General features: G+C 37.8%; 1 protein-coding gene across 1 annotated transcript in view; it reads right to left on the reverse strand.

Annotated features, from left to right (window-relative positions):
- Positions 1-13,493, reverse strand: part of TENT4A (terminal nucleotidyltransferase 4A) — a 62,856-nt gene that overhangs the window by 29,559 nt on the left and 19,804 nt on the right. The window contains exons 3-8 of the mRNA XM_054381686.1: positions 13,227-13,273; positions 10,926-11,046; positions 9,348-9,455; positions 8,523-8,651; positions 7,286-7,499; positions 869-995 (exon numbers count right to left, since the gene is read on the reverse strand). Of these exons, the coding sequence (XP_054237661.1) occupies positions 869-995; positions 7,286-7,499; positions 8,523-8,651; positions 9,348-9,455; positions 10,926-11,046; positions 13,227-13,273 (746 nt within the window). The remainder of the gene's footprint in view (positions 1-868; positions 996-7,285; positions 7,500-8,522; positions 8,652-9,347; positions 9,456-10,925; positions 11,047-13,226; positions 13,274-13,493) is intronic.

The raw sequence follows: 13,493 nt of genomic DNA on the forward strand, positions 1-13,493 counted from the left end.
TAGCATCATTTGCTTTCATCCCAAACTCAGTTGTCTGGCAATTTACTTTGCGGGAGGTTTCTCCAAATTAATTAGGGGGTAATTTCAAACCACCACACTAGAGTTTGGAATTATGTCTAAATGGTTTGAGCCATCCTTCAATCTAGACCAAATTTCTACTGAAGGTGAGAATAACATATGCTAGAGCAGATACATGAATGAAAATAGAACGACTGAAATGCCTTAATTTTCTTTCTCTTTCCACTTTCAAAAAGCAGGAAACTTGCAATGGTGAGAGCTGAGAAAGTACTAGCTGTGAAGCATTTCTATGAAAGGCATTAAGAATTGCATCAAACCGACAAATTTAGATGCATGCTACTTTTTATGGCAGTTACCACATTGTGGCCAAACTGAACTGATTGTTTTAATAGCTTATTTACATATGAAACTAATGAAACCTTTTAAAACAGCTTACGGAGCATGTATTAAAGAACAAGGAACATTTCTAGCTTTGTTATCTAGTTGTGTCTAAACAATCTGTTTTATCCTGTAAGTTTCTTTCTTGCCATAGTACAGACACAAATTGTACCAAACACTAAACCAAGCAAACCTTCTTTTGAGACACTTTAAGGAGAATGTTTGAGGAATGACCAATTGTCTTATGGCTCCCTTCAACACCAAGAACCTCATGCTGGACTCATCCTGGATTTTCTTGTGTTGTCTTCCATTTCAATGCTGTACATTGTGGTATTACACTCTCATACCATGGGGCAGTCTAAATTTCTGGGTAGACTGCAGTTAATAAATAATATTCCTTTTACCAATTTAGACCCAAACATTCCTAACTGATTACACAGACAAATGGATATTCAAAAAATGGACTAATTACCTCTCAGAATCTCTATTTGGATATGATCTTGCAAGTGGTGACACTGCATGGCTAAGAACAATGTAGGCATAATCAAAAACTTGTTTCACTTGCATGGCACCGTAAGAACTTCTGCCAACGTCGTTTCCTGAAATAATGTGACAGTCATCAGATCATTTTTTTTTTTTAGTTTCAGTAACCAGAAAATCATTCATTCTTAAAAGCTCAGAAGCCTTATCAATACAGTTTAACTCTTTACACTGGTTTGTTCATCCTACTAGCATCAGGAACAACTATGTGTGCCTATCTCAATAAAAGAAACCAACCTTAGGAATGACACTTAACATTATGCATTCAACATACAACTTTTAATATATATGTATATACACACCAGTGTGTGAAATAAACAAAATGGAGATGTTAAAGCTCTTACAGCTGCTTTTTTTTTTTTTAAGAAGTAGCCTACTAAGCTTGAAGCATCATGTCTCACTTACCAGTAGAGTTTCTGCTGGCAAATTCCACTTGTGCAACCATATTGTCTCCACAGGGCCAGGTATACTTACATCAACGCCTAGTTGACCTTATCAAAACTACACAGTACTAAACCAGCTCATACAGATTATTAATCTTCACAGGATAAACCAGGTGGTCAAAAACTATGATAGAGCATTATTTTTTGATCAAGTTAGTGGCATTTCTTGACAGCCCTTCTTCAAGCAGAACTCTTTTCAAGTCCAATGTCATGTGTGAGGAACTGCAGAAGTGGAACCTGCTCACGTTTCTGTATGAGTGATAATGTATAAGCATTTGTCTCCCATTTGACACCAAGAAAGATCTTACTATTAATACCAAAAAGAAACATCTGTGTGGAGTGTTGTTTTCGTTGTTTTTATGTAGATACATATGGTAACATATACCAAAGGTTGACTGTCACCAAAACTTAAGAAATACTAATAAAAACTTCCTTCAAACTTCATGTCTAAACTACAGACTAGATCTTGATTCCAATTAGAAAGCTGCTTACAGTAAAAGGTTCCCTCCTTCAGAACGATGCTTGAAACACTGCAAAAACATTGGAAAGGAGTAAACTACCTAACATGTTTATTTAAGAAAAATCTGTTTTGGAAATGGATGGGAAAGGACACAATTTATCCTTTGGAGAACTGAGTCAAATAAAGCTAAATACAACTTTGGAGAAACCCTTCCCTCACCTAAATATTTTGTCCAGCAAGTCATTATAGACAAACAAGTTGAGTTCTGCCATCCAGAGGAAGAACATCCTTGACTTTACTACTTCACAACATATTTCAATCCTTTGAGATTCTCCAGCCATAAGACCACCTCAACATAAAGCATAACTCATGAAAACAGACTAGGACCATAACAGAATTCTGGGAACAGAATTTCTTCAGTTATTTATATAGTCAAATACCAGATCAAGAAATACTTCGTGTTTACTGAAGCACCCCAGTAGCTTCTTCTGCACTGCTGCAGTACATAGCAGCTATCATGCCCCAAATTACAGAAGCCTAAGTGGCATATTTACAGTGGGACTCTGTCCTGAAGTAGAAGCAGAGATTAATGTGGGCCTAGAACACAGAATTTAAGAAGAAAGAGTCATTAAGTTCAGAGCTGTACTACAAAGCAGTAGAGGACCTCCTCCAAAGGCAGCTTCCAAAGTGTTTCAGTGATCAAGAAATAAGGCCACAAAAATTTTAGTTCTGTTAGATTAATTCAGGTTTTAGTACAGGTTTTCTAGAGGCAGGACACATTGTTACATCCTGCAACAATGCCACCCTTCATATAATGATGTGCTAAACACATATATATGAAAATTAAATCGAGAAGCAATACAGAAATAGAACATATTCAAGTGGCTACACACACACTCTGTTGAGCCTGCTACTAAATTCAAATCCATCTGCAGTTTGACTCAATGGTGTTTAATGGTCTTTTCCAAACTAAGGGATTCTATAAATTCATAGAACAGGAACTAAGAATACATATTCAAGCAAATTGCATTACTTTAGTCTAATCTGGTGCTAACTTACATTTTACATCCATCCCACATGAAGATTTTGCTGTTACAGATTTGGTTACTCCTTCTGCCAATTGTTGCCACCTCTACTGTTGTGCCAGCAAAGGAAATCATGAGCCTTTCCTAACCCACTTGCAGCAAACTCTGGCAGTTCAGCTGAAACCACCAAACTTGTGTATGAGTCTTGACTGAAGCAGATTTGAGCAGAGGCAGGATAGCTCATACCATAGCATGCCCAGGCTCCCAGACTGCCTTAGTCTGTACCTGTAATTAGTTCACTAAAATGTCTGGATAAACAGATCTCAATTATACCATCTGCAGAACTTCTGATTTGCACTGCCGCTGAAAAGTAGGTATGGATGTCAAAGCTACTACATGAGCTAGTGTGAACTCTATCAATCAAGTCTGTATAGAGATGGCCCTACCCAATTTAGAAAGCAACATATTAGAGATGATAGAAGATCACATATTTGCATTTATTGTCCTGAACAGATTTTCTTCTGAGAGATCATTAGCAGATCACGTCTTACACACCTAAGCTTCCTTCTGTCACAGTCTACAGACTGATCAGTTAAAGCACATAATCAAAATGCTTTAAAAAAACCCCAAACATTTATCTCAATCCTCAGATATACATTAGTAGATAACAATGGTGTGTGACTTCATTCAGTCCTCACTCTTAGAAACCCCTCAATCCTAAAAAAGCATGTTTAAGATTCCCACGCTCACTACCAGTATTACCACTGTCAGGTAGCCTTCCATTACATGAAGCAGGTTTAAGAACATGTCCTGAAAGGTAAAGTTAAGACCATACCCTAGGCCTGAAATAGATCCATTTATGTTATTACGTACTAAGTACCTTCTTTGCAACATTCTGTATTAAAGCAGATTTTTCAGATACTAGCTTCACCCTATTTGTGTATCTTTATACATGTACATATTTTATATACACACATGTCTGTATGTTCGAATGACAGAGCAGATACTGAAAACCTGCAGTGAATAACTGTGGGCAGTCAGTAAGGATACAACAAATAATCCCAATAGTTGTTGCCTATTTCAAAGCTAACTATTTCCTGAATTTTTAACCTAGCTTTGCAGTTCTAAATGAATGCTTTGAGATTTTGCACACCAAAGAAAGGACAACTGTTTTGAAAAACAGAAATAGTGGCAGTTTCTTTGGACTTTGCTAAGGGAAACATTTTTATCTCACTACCCTGTCCTGGGACACTGTCATAGGTTGAGTTGAATCTGCTGACACGTATTATTCAATACCATGCTGCCATCATGCCATCTGAAAAATGAAAGTGCTGTCTGGAGCAAAGTATCACAGAGCTTGAAGTTCAGATTGTAAAATGAGAGGCTTCCTGTTCCAGTTGCTGCTTCCAGTTTGAGTTTGGGGCGTTGATCTTTTCCACTGTGCTGGCTGCTGTGTGCTTGGAGGCTGTTGGAGTGCTTGGGTTGAGGGAACCGTTTTACTGCTGTCTTCTGCTGCTGCCTCCACATTTTGCTCTGTATCTTCTGCATTCTATTATCTCAGTAAACTCCTTATCTCAATCCAGGTTTTATTTTGCATTGCTTTCCCTCCTGTCTATGTGGTGGGAGTGAAGGGGCTTGTGAGCGCAGGATGTGTTAACCCAGAATAGACACTAATTCAAGATGATGAATCTTAGCCTATGTATGAAGATCAAGTATAAGCTTCCGCTGTATAAATGCATCACCAGCTACATTAGTTTGACCTGTCAAATCCAGCTTTTAATAAATCTCACACCTCAAGTGTAAACTCCTGACAAGTTCTGGAATCTTGGTTCTCAAATCACAGAAATTATAACTGTCTAGTACCCAGTAACCAGTCTTTTGAGAATCTCAGAGGAAATCCTAGAGCACCCTTAAAGAACCTGAGCAAAACCAACTACAACCAAAACAGTAACACAAATGGTTGATGCCTGTTCTTCCCAAATCTAGGAACTAGCAGAAAGTACTGAATAGGTAAAACTAAAGTTATCATATCCTCCTGATGACATTTCTGTTATCCGGACATCATCATTTCACACTGAAGAAAAAAGTTCCAACTTAAAAGAACTAATTCTACTGAACACTAAATTAATCCTGCCCTCTAGAAGACTGTCTAAAGTCTCTAAAGCTATTCTTATGAGTTATACCTTTTGACATCCTATTGCTGCTCTAGTGCATATATTCACAGGAAAAACTCCTACACTACTCAGATAATCTTGACAAAGCAAGTCTCTTTTTTTTAATCCCTGTATTTTTTTTGTCTGATTTCTGGATTACTAAATCATCTTTCGAGTCTTTTCCAAGGCTTAACCAGAATTTCAAAGAAAGCTGTGATCAGGATAAAAGGGGATGTAAAAAAAAAGATTAAAAAGTTGTGCATACAGCATAAAAACAGGTTTGAGGGAAAAACCTTACAAGAGTTTCTGCTAGCAAGCTAAGAAATATCTGTGTCCACTCTTTACCAAAATGCTTGTTGCCATGTTCTTCATAGTTCTGCCACAGACCCTCAGAAGTTAGACACTGAGTGGATCAGACCACAATCTGATCAAGCAGAGATGATGACTTGTCAACCAGGTAAGGACCTGAACCCTTGGAAAAGTCTTTTGTACTGGGACACATGCAATAACAACTAAACTAACAGAACTCTAGATGTTTTCTACATATACTTAACAAGTACTTTTCTATACTCTAAGAATGTGATAAAGACTAGATCTAAGAAGGCTGCATTTGTGAGATCTGATTCAAAGAGCCATCCTATACATTCTGTATAATCTTCCTCCTAGTTCTATCAGACCAGTTCTGAAGCTCTATGGTAGAGGTCCAAAAACATCCCTGTGGGACACAGTGGCCAGATAACTTAAAACTTAATGTCAGCTTTCACTTCCCTCACCAAAACACTTACTTCTCCTGTAAGTATTACATGATTCAGCACACATCACTTAACGTAAAACTTAATTCTGATCAACTCTTGATACCAAATAACCAGATCTTTCTTCTAAAGTATAGCTCTTTGCTTCTGCAAGATTTATGCTAGGAGAAACAATTCAGAGTCCTTACTGCACTTGCAATATTTTTTTCTTCACTGAAGAGTCAGAGAAGAAAAAATTCCGAAGTACTATTAGCAGTGACTAAAACACATGTTAATTTCTTCTCAGTCCTCAGCAGATAGGAAAGAACAGAACTGGAGAACAATGAAGATTTTTGACTCTCACGAAATGCGGCTCATACTGTTACTCAAATGGGTCTTCAGGTAAGTAAGTACACAGCTACTGAAGCAAATCAATAATGGAACCAGGTTCTGCAAAATCACACCTAAGCCTAGCAAAGTGCAGCAGTCATGATGGACAGGAACTCAGAGCTGCAAAGTATCAGATGTGGTTACACAAACAAGTATCTTAGCTTGCAACCTGTTGTAAAGAATTATGAATATTCAGCATATTGAGCATTTACAAAGGTGCAAGATTCAGCTCCTGACGCATGGCATTTGCTTTGAAAGTGTTGTACATAAGCAGTCTACCCACAAGAAGTGATGGCATGGAGTTGGAGTGGCAATTACTTTCTAGAAATACTAATGCTGAAATCCAAATTAACAGAAAATTGAACGTGTTACAAAGCTGGTTTGGAATTTCAGCTACTTGTGACCGTCTAAATAGGACCCAAATGGACTGTGAAGTGTGAATTATTTTTCAGGAGCTCAGACTAAATTAAAATTAATCTTGATTACTCTGACGATTACTCAATCTACATGAAAGCTTAGAGAAAAAAATACTTGAAATTAGTTACTGTCAAAAAAGTACATGCATCTAAAATTGGGATTCTCTAAAGGTCTCTGTGCAGCACAGAACCCAGTTATGCAAACCACTCTTCACACCAACACTGTACTACAGCAGGTCCCTTACTATATAACTCGTGGATACACATTCATGTTTCTGTGCAGTCTCTACTGTACCACCTTGTACAACACATCCTCACCTGGGGCCTTTCTTCCCCATATGGTATGATGTATCTGAAGTGTGGCACTATAGATTGAGGCAGTAACAGAGACACCTTTCATTCTCATCCTCTCATAATAAGAATGGAGAGATGTTCTAACTAACAAATCCCCTTTCAGGATTTCCTTGACCTCCATCACTGTTAGAGAATCTTACACACTCGACAGTTCTGAATCTCAAATGAATTATGTATATACACTGTTTGTGTGCAATCCAATTTACTCAGGCTATGAATACTGGGAGACTTCATATACCTAGCCCTTAGCCCATCTCTGCATCTCAACACCAGCTGGTGTTCTGAACTCAGTTTACAGACTTTAGGGACTCTAACAAGCTGTGAGAGCACAAGTTGAGCCAGAGCTCCAGAACACTGCAAGAAATGTACAACCTTACCAGGCAGAAGAGGATCTTCAATACATAACATGGATGGTCTGTATCCATTAGTCATGACTTTCATGATTTCTTCTTTGGCAATATAGGCACCTCCATTTTTTATTCTAATACCAGTTTTCAAGTAGTTAAAATTCCTTCCATAGAGTTCAAAAAATTCTATCAGAAGCATTCCAAGGTTTTCATCAGCTCTTCTGGCATCAATTCTTGGATGCAGCTGGGACACAGAACAGTTGCCAATTATTAAAAATTAACGCTTTTCAGACCACACCAGTGCAACAAAAAGCTTTCATTTAAACAGCTCAGTATAATACCTCCACACGAATTTGAGTCATCAGTACTTAAATTGCTTTCACATGACCAAGAGAGGGCAGCACTTCAGCAGTATCCGAAAGCCAAAGAATTCCCTCCTCTTCCAGCTTTGAGAAGCTTAATAAATTATTTTCCATAAGACAAAAGCAATAAATAAATGCAGCCTACTACATTACAGCTTAGTTAGCAATTTTCACAGCAAATCCACCAGTCTTAATGTTTTCAGAAGCAGGGATAGGGGAAGAAGGGAGAGAGTGTTTACCCCAAATGAAATACAGTTCTTTTCTCAACCTCCCCACAGAAACAATGATATTCCAGTTAATCGTTAACAGCAGCAGCAAATGTAGGTTGCTGCATTATCACAGCAGCTGAGAGACACTACCATTGTACCTTGTCATACTTGTACAAAGCTTACTGTCACACCATTCAGAAGAAATTCTAACTCATCAGGTATTTCATCAGTTACTTAAAAGTGTCGTATTTTAGGTATCTTAAAAAACTAACATAACTAAAACCAATCTGATTTTTCATAATCTCAGCAAACACTGAAATCAACTACCCTGAACATTCAGTACCAGTAGCGTAGGAAGCAACAGACTTAAACTGGATCCCAGCAGATTTACAGAACGTGAGTGAGATTATTCAGGTAATGGAACAGGCTGCCCAGGAAGGTACCATAACATACCACAGGTCTTGGTATAGAAAGCAGTGCACAGCCTCTAAGCTTTTCACAAAGCTCCTGCTGCTGTTTTAATTCACATAGAGAATAGAAGTTCTTAGAGATTTGACAGTCCATAGCAACTGCTAATGATCAGACAACTAGAACCCTAATGGTAAAACTGTTCAGGAGTCTGAAGAAACAGTACTGTAACAGGGCATAAGTGCAGAAACCAAAAAAATTTAGATGACAAATAAGGAATAGACTTACCTGCAGGAAACTAATTGCCATTAAAATCAGGCTGTAAGAGCTAATTCCACCAGTAAAAACTTCATTCAAGTCCCTCTGAAGAAGGAACTGTTTTAATACTAAAATCAAGTAAGGAAGCAAAGAATATTTCTGCAAAGCAAAGTAAGTATTATCAATAACAATGTCAACATTCAAAAACAAAAAGAAATACAATCTCAGCACAACAAGATTCATCCTCTAATATAAAAATGCTATTCAATAGTGTGCTATAAAGTGCTTCCACAGGAAGAACTAAAACTTTTTTTTAATTCTAGGAGCAGATGAGTAGGCTTCAACTATTTTTGATCAGTTTACAGATCAAAATTATCCCCCTTCCCCCTCAAACAAGATTTTTATATCCTTCTACAAATACCAGTGTCACTTATAAATGCTTTCCTTCTAAACAGTACTGTCACTGCAGAGCATAAAAGCAAACTTAAAATCAAGTATGTTGATACAGAAATATTTGCTTTAGACTTTGTTTAGCATGATATGCACAGCTAAGCATCTCTTCAATTCAAGATAAGCAAAACTTCAACAACTTGTTTTAGCAGCAGAACTTATCTGCAGATTTATATATGCTTGCAGAAGACATTCAGTGCACAGGTTTATTCACACACCTAGCACTCAAAGGGAACACTCCATAGATACTAATAGAAAATAAATTATAATAATAGTTAACCAGATACTTGTGAAAATAAACTTCACCAATACATTTTTAAAAGTCTTAAGCAATACCAAAGGAGGTTAGCTAAGTACCTAGCACACCCCTGCTAAATAGTATAGCACATATTATGTGGCTGATACCTTCATGTACTCCTTGATAAATCGAGCTGCCTTCACACCAGTTTCTACATTAAAACTGATGTCAACTTTCACTTCTGTTTCCTGGTCAGTAAGCTTGATTATTGGTACCTGGAAAGATTAGAACAAGATTTTATGAATCCCCAGAAATGGAACACTGGTGCTATTCTCCAGCTTATTTACTTAAGATACATGGATATTATCAGTCCAAATGAATGCAACTAATAAGACATGAAATGTGTTTGGGAAAAGATAACAAACCTAACCTGGTTGACTTTTTATTGAGGTCATTAAAAACAGGCCTGTATGATCACTTCAACTTACGCACTCTCCCATAGATATTAGATATCTGCCTTCATAACTGCAATCCCAGTATTTCATAAGACAACAAAATTTACTTAATTTAGTGACTCACTGATGTTAATGGGAGACATTCTACTCATAACCTGCGAGTACTGCATTCATCTGACCATCACTGCACCACTCACTTGCTGAACTGTCAGCAGACTTGCCTAGCAGAAAAAATAAAGGACTATTGGTTTATCAAGCAGGACTAGTTCACTGAAGAGTCAAATGAAACCCAAAATGGTAAAGACCAGAGCAGAAGTAGCCATATTTGCTCTTCAAGTAGTAATAAATTATTACAGAACTATTAAGTATCTATTAGATGAAGCTTCCATTGTTTTTAACTGAACTTGAATTTTTAATCTGAAATAGAAAACAAGAAAGTCGTATGACATCATTTTATACCAAGAGCAGAGGGGATACAATAAGAAAGGCTAGCAAAACTGCTAAGTCTAGTCTAGCGCCATATTCCATCACTAACTGGTATCACTGGCTATGAAAGTTCCATTCATTCATTCTCAGGTAAACCAAAGGTTACCAGAGCTACTGTTATGTCCTGCTACTCCAACAGAAGTCACAGAAATCTTCTGGACCTAAGAGTGACCCTATTTCAGAAACCGCAAAATATAACAGCCTGCTAATAGAAGTTTGGAATACTCTGCTTAAGTCTCCTGAAGAAAACACCACTGGCTCAACAACAAAATTCTCATACTTTTAACATATTCAATGTGATCCATTAGGCTCACAAGAGGTAGTACATATTGGTTAAACAAATAAAATAAAGCTCTTACATAGCATGTTTTGGAAGGGAAAAACAAAAGGTTTGGAGCATTTCACTATGCCATCAGAAACAAAGCAACCTGAAAAATCAGGGTTTCAAGCCAGACAGCTCTAGTTATTGGCCCCTGGATACACAAAAGTCCTCTCAACAGGTAGTGAAGTAATTTTATAGAAATATTTATTTTACTATATATTTCACAAATACTGACTGCCAGATCTTTATTAACAACATAAGTATAAAGTATGGCCTCCCAGCAAACAATACACAACTACCATTGTCCATGTAAAAAGATATTTGCTATTCCTAAGCACACACATTAGACTAAAACCTTGCAGAGAGCAAAACATGGTGTTTAAGACAACTTATGAAGCAAATGAAACTAAGAACACTATTTCCTACCAACATCTTAAGTGGTCTGAAAGATTCAGTTCAGTATTCAAAAGTCTACTACTTACCGTAGCTTTATCAAGTACTTTAATGGAATACGGCTCAGCCACATTGTGTTTTCTTAATGCTTGCTCCAGCAGCTGTAAAGGGGGCCGTTCCCATTTCCCAAAAACAACTAGATCAATATCACTAGACAAAGAACACAGCACAAGATCCGTTAGGTCTGAAGCATAATAGTCCAACAAAAACAGCAAAGCTGGCATTCTACATATCAAAAATACTGCAAAGTGACCATTTTGCAACTTCAGTCTAGGATCCTAGTAAGCTCGGGGCTACTGGTTCAGAAAGAACAGGCAAGGAAGATGGGGTTGGACACATTGCCCTGTGCATCAAGAAATGGATACAAGCTGATGGGTAAGAATCAAAAACCATGGCAAAGTGAAGCTTGTGGTTGGCATCTAGGCTGCCTAAACAAGTGAAGCCTTTTGACAAAGCCTCCTTACTCCAGCTACAGAAGGCTTTGCACACTCAGGCTCTACCTGCTGAGAGCCTTGAACCACCCTGACACCTGCTGGACAAGTGAAATAGTAAGCTGTAGACTATCCAGGAAACCTTGCAAAGCATGAAAGGTATCTTCTAAGCCACATTAAAAAACAGTTCTACCAGAGGGAATGCAATGCAACGCTTACTAAGTCAACTGAGCTAACCAGTGATATCAATTACTGGAGGCAGCCTGGGCTGCAGTGATCATAGTCTGGGGGAGTTGACATGGGTCAAGCAAAGAGCAAAGTTAGGACCCCAAATTTAGAAAAAAAAAAATTTGCAAAAAATTGAGAAGTGGGACTGTGTGTACCTCATGAGGTTCAACAAGGCCAAGTACAAGGTCCTGCATCTAGATCACAACAATCCCTGCTATCAATAAGGCTGGGAGATAAAGCAACTGAGAGCAGTCCTGCAGAGGACATGAGGGCACAGGTAGATGGAAAGCTGGACATGAACCAACAATGTGTACTTGCAAACCAAAAAGTAAATCACATCCTAGGCTGCAACAAAAGAAGCATGGCCAGCAGGCTGAGAGGGGCAATTCTGCCCCTCTGCTCTGGTAAGACACTACCTGTACCTGTACTAAGTCCAGCTCTAGTACACAGGAAAGACATAGACCTGTTGGAGCAAGTCAACTCCTTTGGCCACAAACTAACAGAAGGACAGAAGACCTCTCCAGTGAAGGGAGACAGTGAGATGGGGTTGTTCAGCCTGGAGAAGGCTCTGGAGAGACTTTATAGCAGCCTTTCAGTACTTAAAAAGGGCCTTCAGGAAAGACAGGAAGGGCTTTTTACAAAGGCATGCAGCAACAGGACAAGGGGTAATGGCTTCAAACTGAAAGAAAAGTAGGTTTAGATTAGATACAAGACAGGTTTTACAATGAGAATGGTAAAATACAGGAACAGGTTACCCAGAGATATGGCACATGCCTCATCCCTGGAAATATTAAAGGTCAAGTTAAATGGGGCCCTGAGCAACCCGATCTAGTTAAAGATGTCCCTGCTCTCTGCAGGGCAGTTGGACTAAATTACCTTTAAAGATCCCTTCAAACCCAAAACATTCTATGACTCTTAATAAGCTTCCCTTAGCAATGTTAAGAGAGGGTCTAGTGTGCTTTGCAATACAAGTTAGTACTCTAGTTTCTTGCTTTCAGTTCTGATGAGTTGAGCAACTCTCCCTTTTGTATTTCTTGCTTCTTCCCCTCTGACATGCAGAGCCCAATTTCATTCCTTACCCATGTTAACAGGCATGCTAGTAGTCAACACATTTTATCAGTGACTTATTCATAGAAATGAACATTTAATTGATATAAAGAGAACAGTCTTTAAGACACAGCTACACACATTTTCCACATCCATCTATTGAACCATTACATAACTTAAAACACCTAAGACATTTTGCTTTAAAAAAAAAAAAAAAGAGAGAAACACGATTGTGGTGATGACTGACTTTGCAGAGTAACTCCGTGATAAGTGACACATTCTCAGTAACTCATCGAATTTAGCAAGCATGATCTTTACACAGGAAATATTGAACATTGTTTCACTGTATCTTGAAAACAAAGCATCAGAGATTAATGCCAGACACAAGAAAGTAAAGTTAATTCATCAAAGGGTCAGTAAGTACCTAGTGCAGTACAATGATATATCAAATACTTATCTCAAGCCTGCACGTTCAAAAGCTGTTCTCTTTGTCACTTGGGACATTAGGCAAAAATTCCACTGGATGTTTGATAGGTTTATGCATTCCTATCTAAATTCTCCTTTGAAATTTACCATTACTCTAAAAGACAATAAGCTTTTGGATAAAAATAAATTATTACTTACCTAGTTGGAAGATAAAGCCCTGTACTAAAGCTGCCAAATATCTGGACCTGAAAAAGAACCCAAACCAGTGAAATCTTTTTTAAGTACGTACACTCACTTCATTTTACTTTCACAAGACAATCTTTTTCTGGACTTCAATGACAAAGCCCAGTAATAAAGTTACTGAACTTACTCTACTACATACTCTGTTAAGCTGGTACAAATTCATTTTCTCTTACAGATGTAATTATAGAAAAAATTGGGGGTTTAAACATGAAATGACTACCA

The sequence above is a fragment of the Indicator indicator genome, chromosome 6 (assembly GCF_027791375.1).
Source record: "Indicator indicator isolate 239-I01 chromosome 6, UM_Iind_1.1, whole genome shotgun sequence".
NCBI lineage: Eukaryota > Metazoa > Chordata > Aves > Piciformes > Indicatoridae > Indicator > Indicator indicator.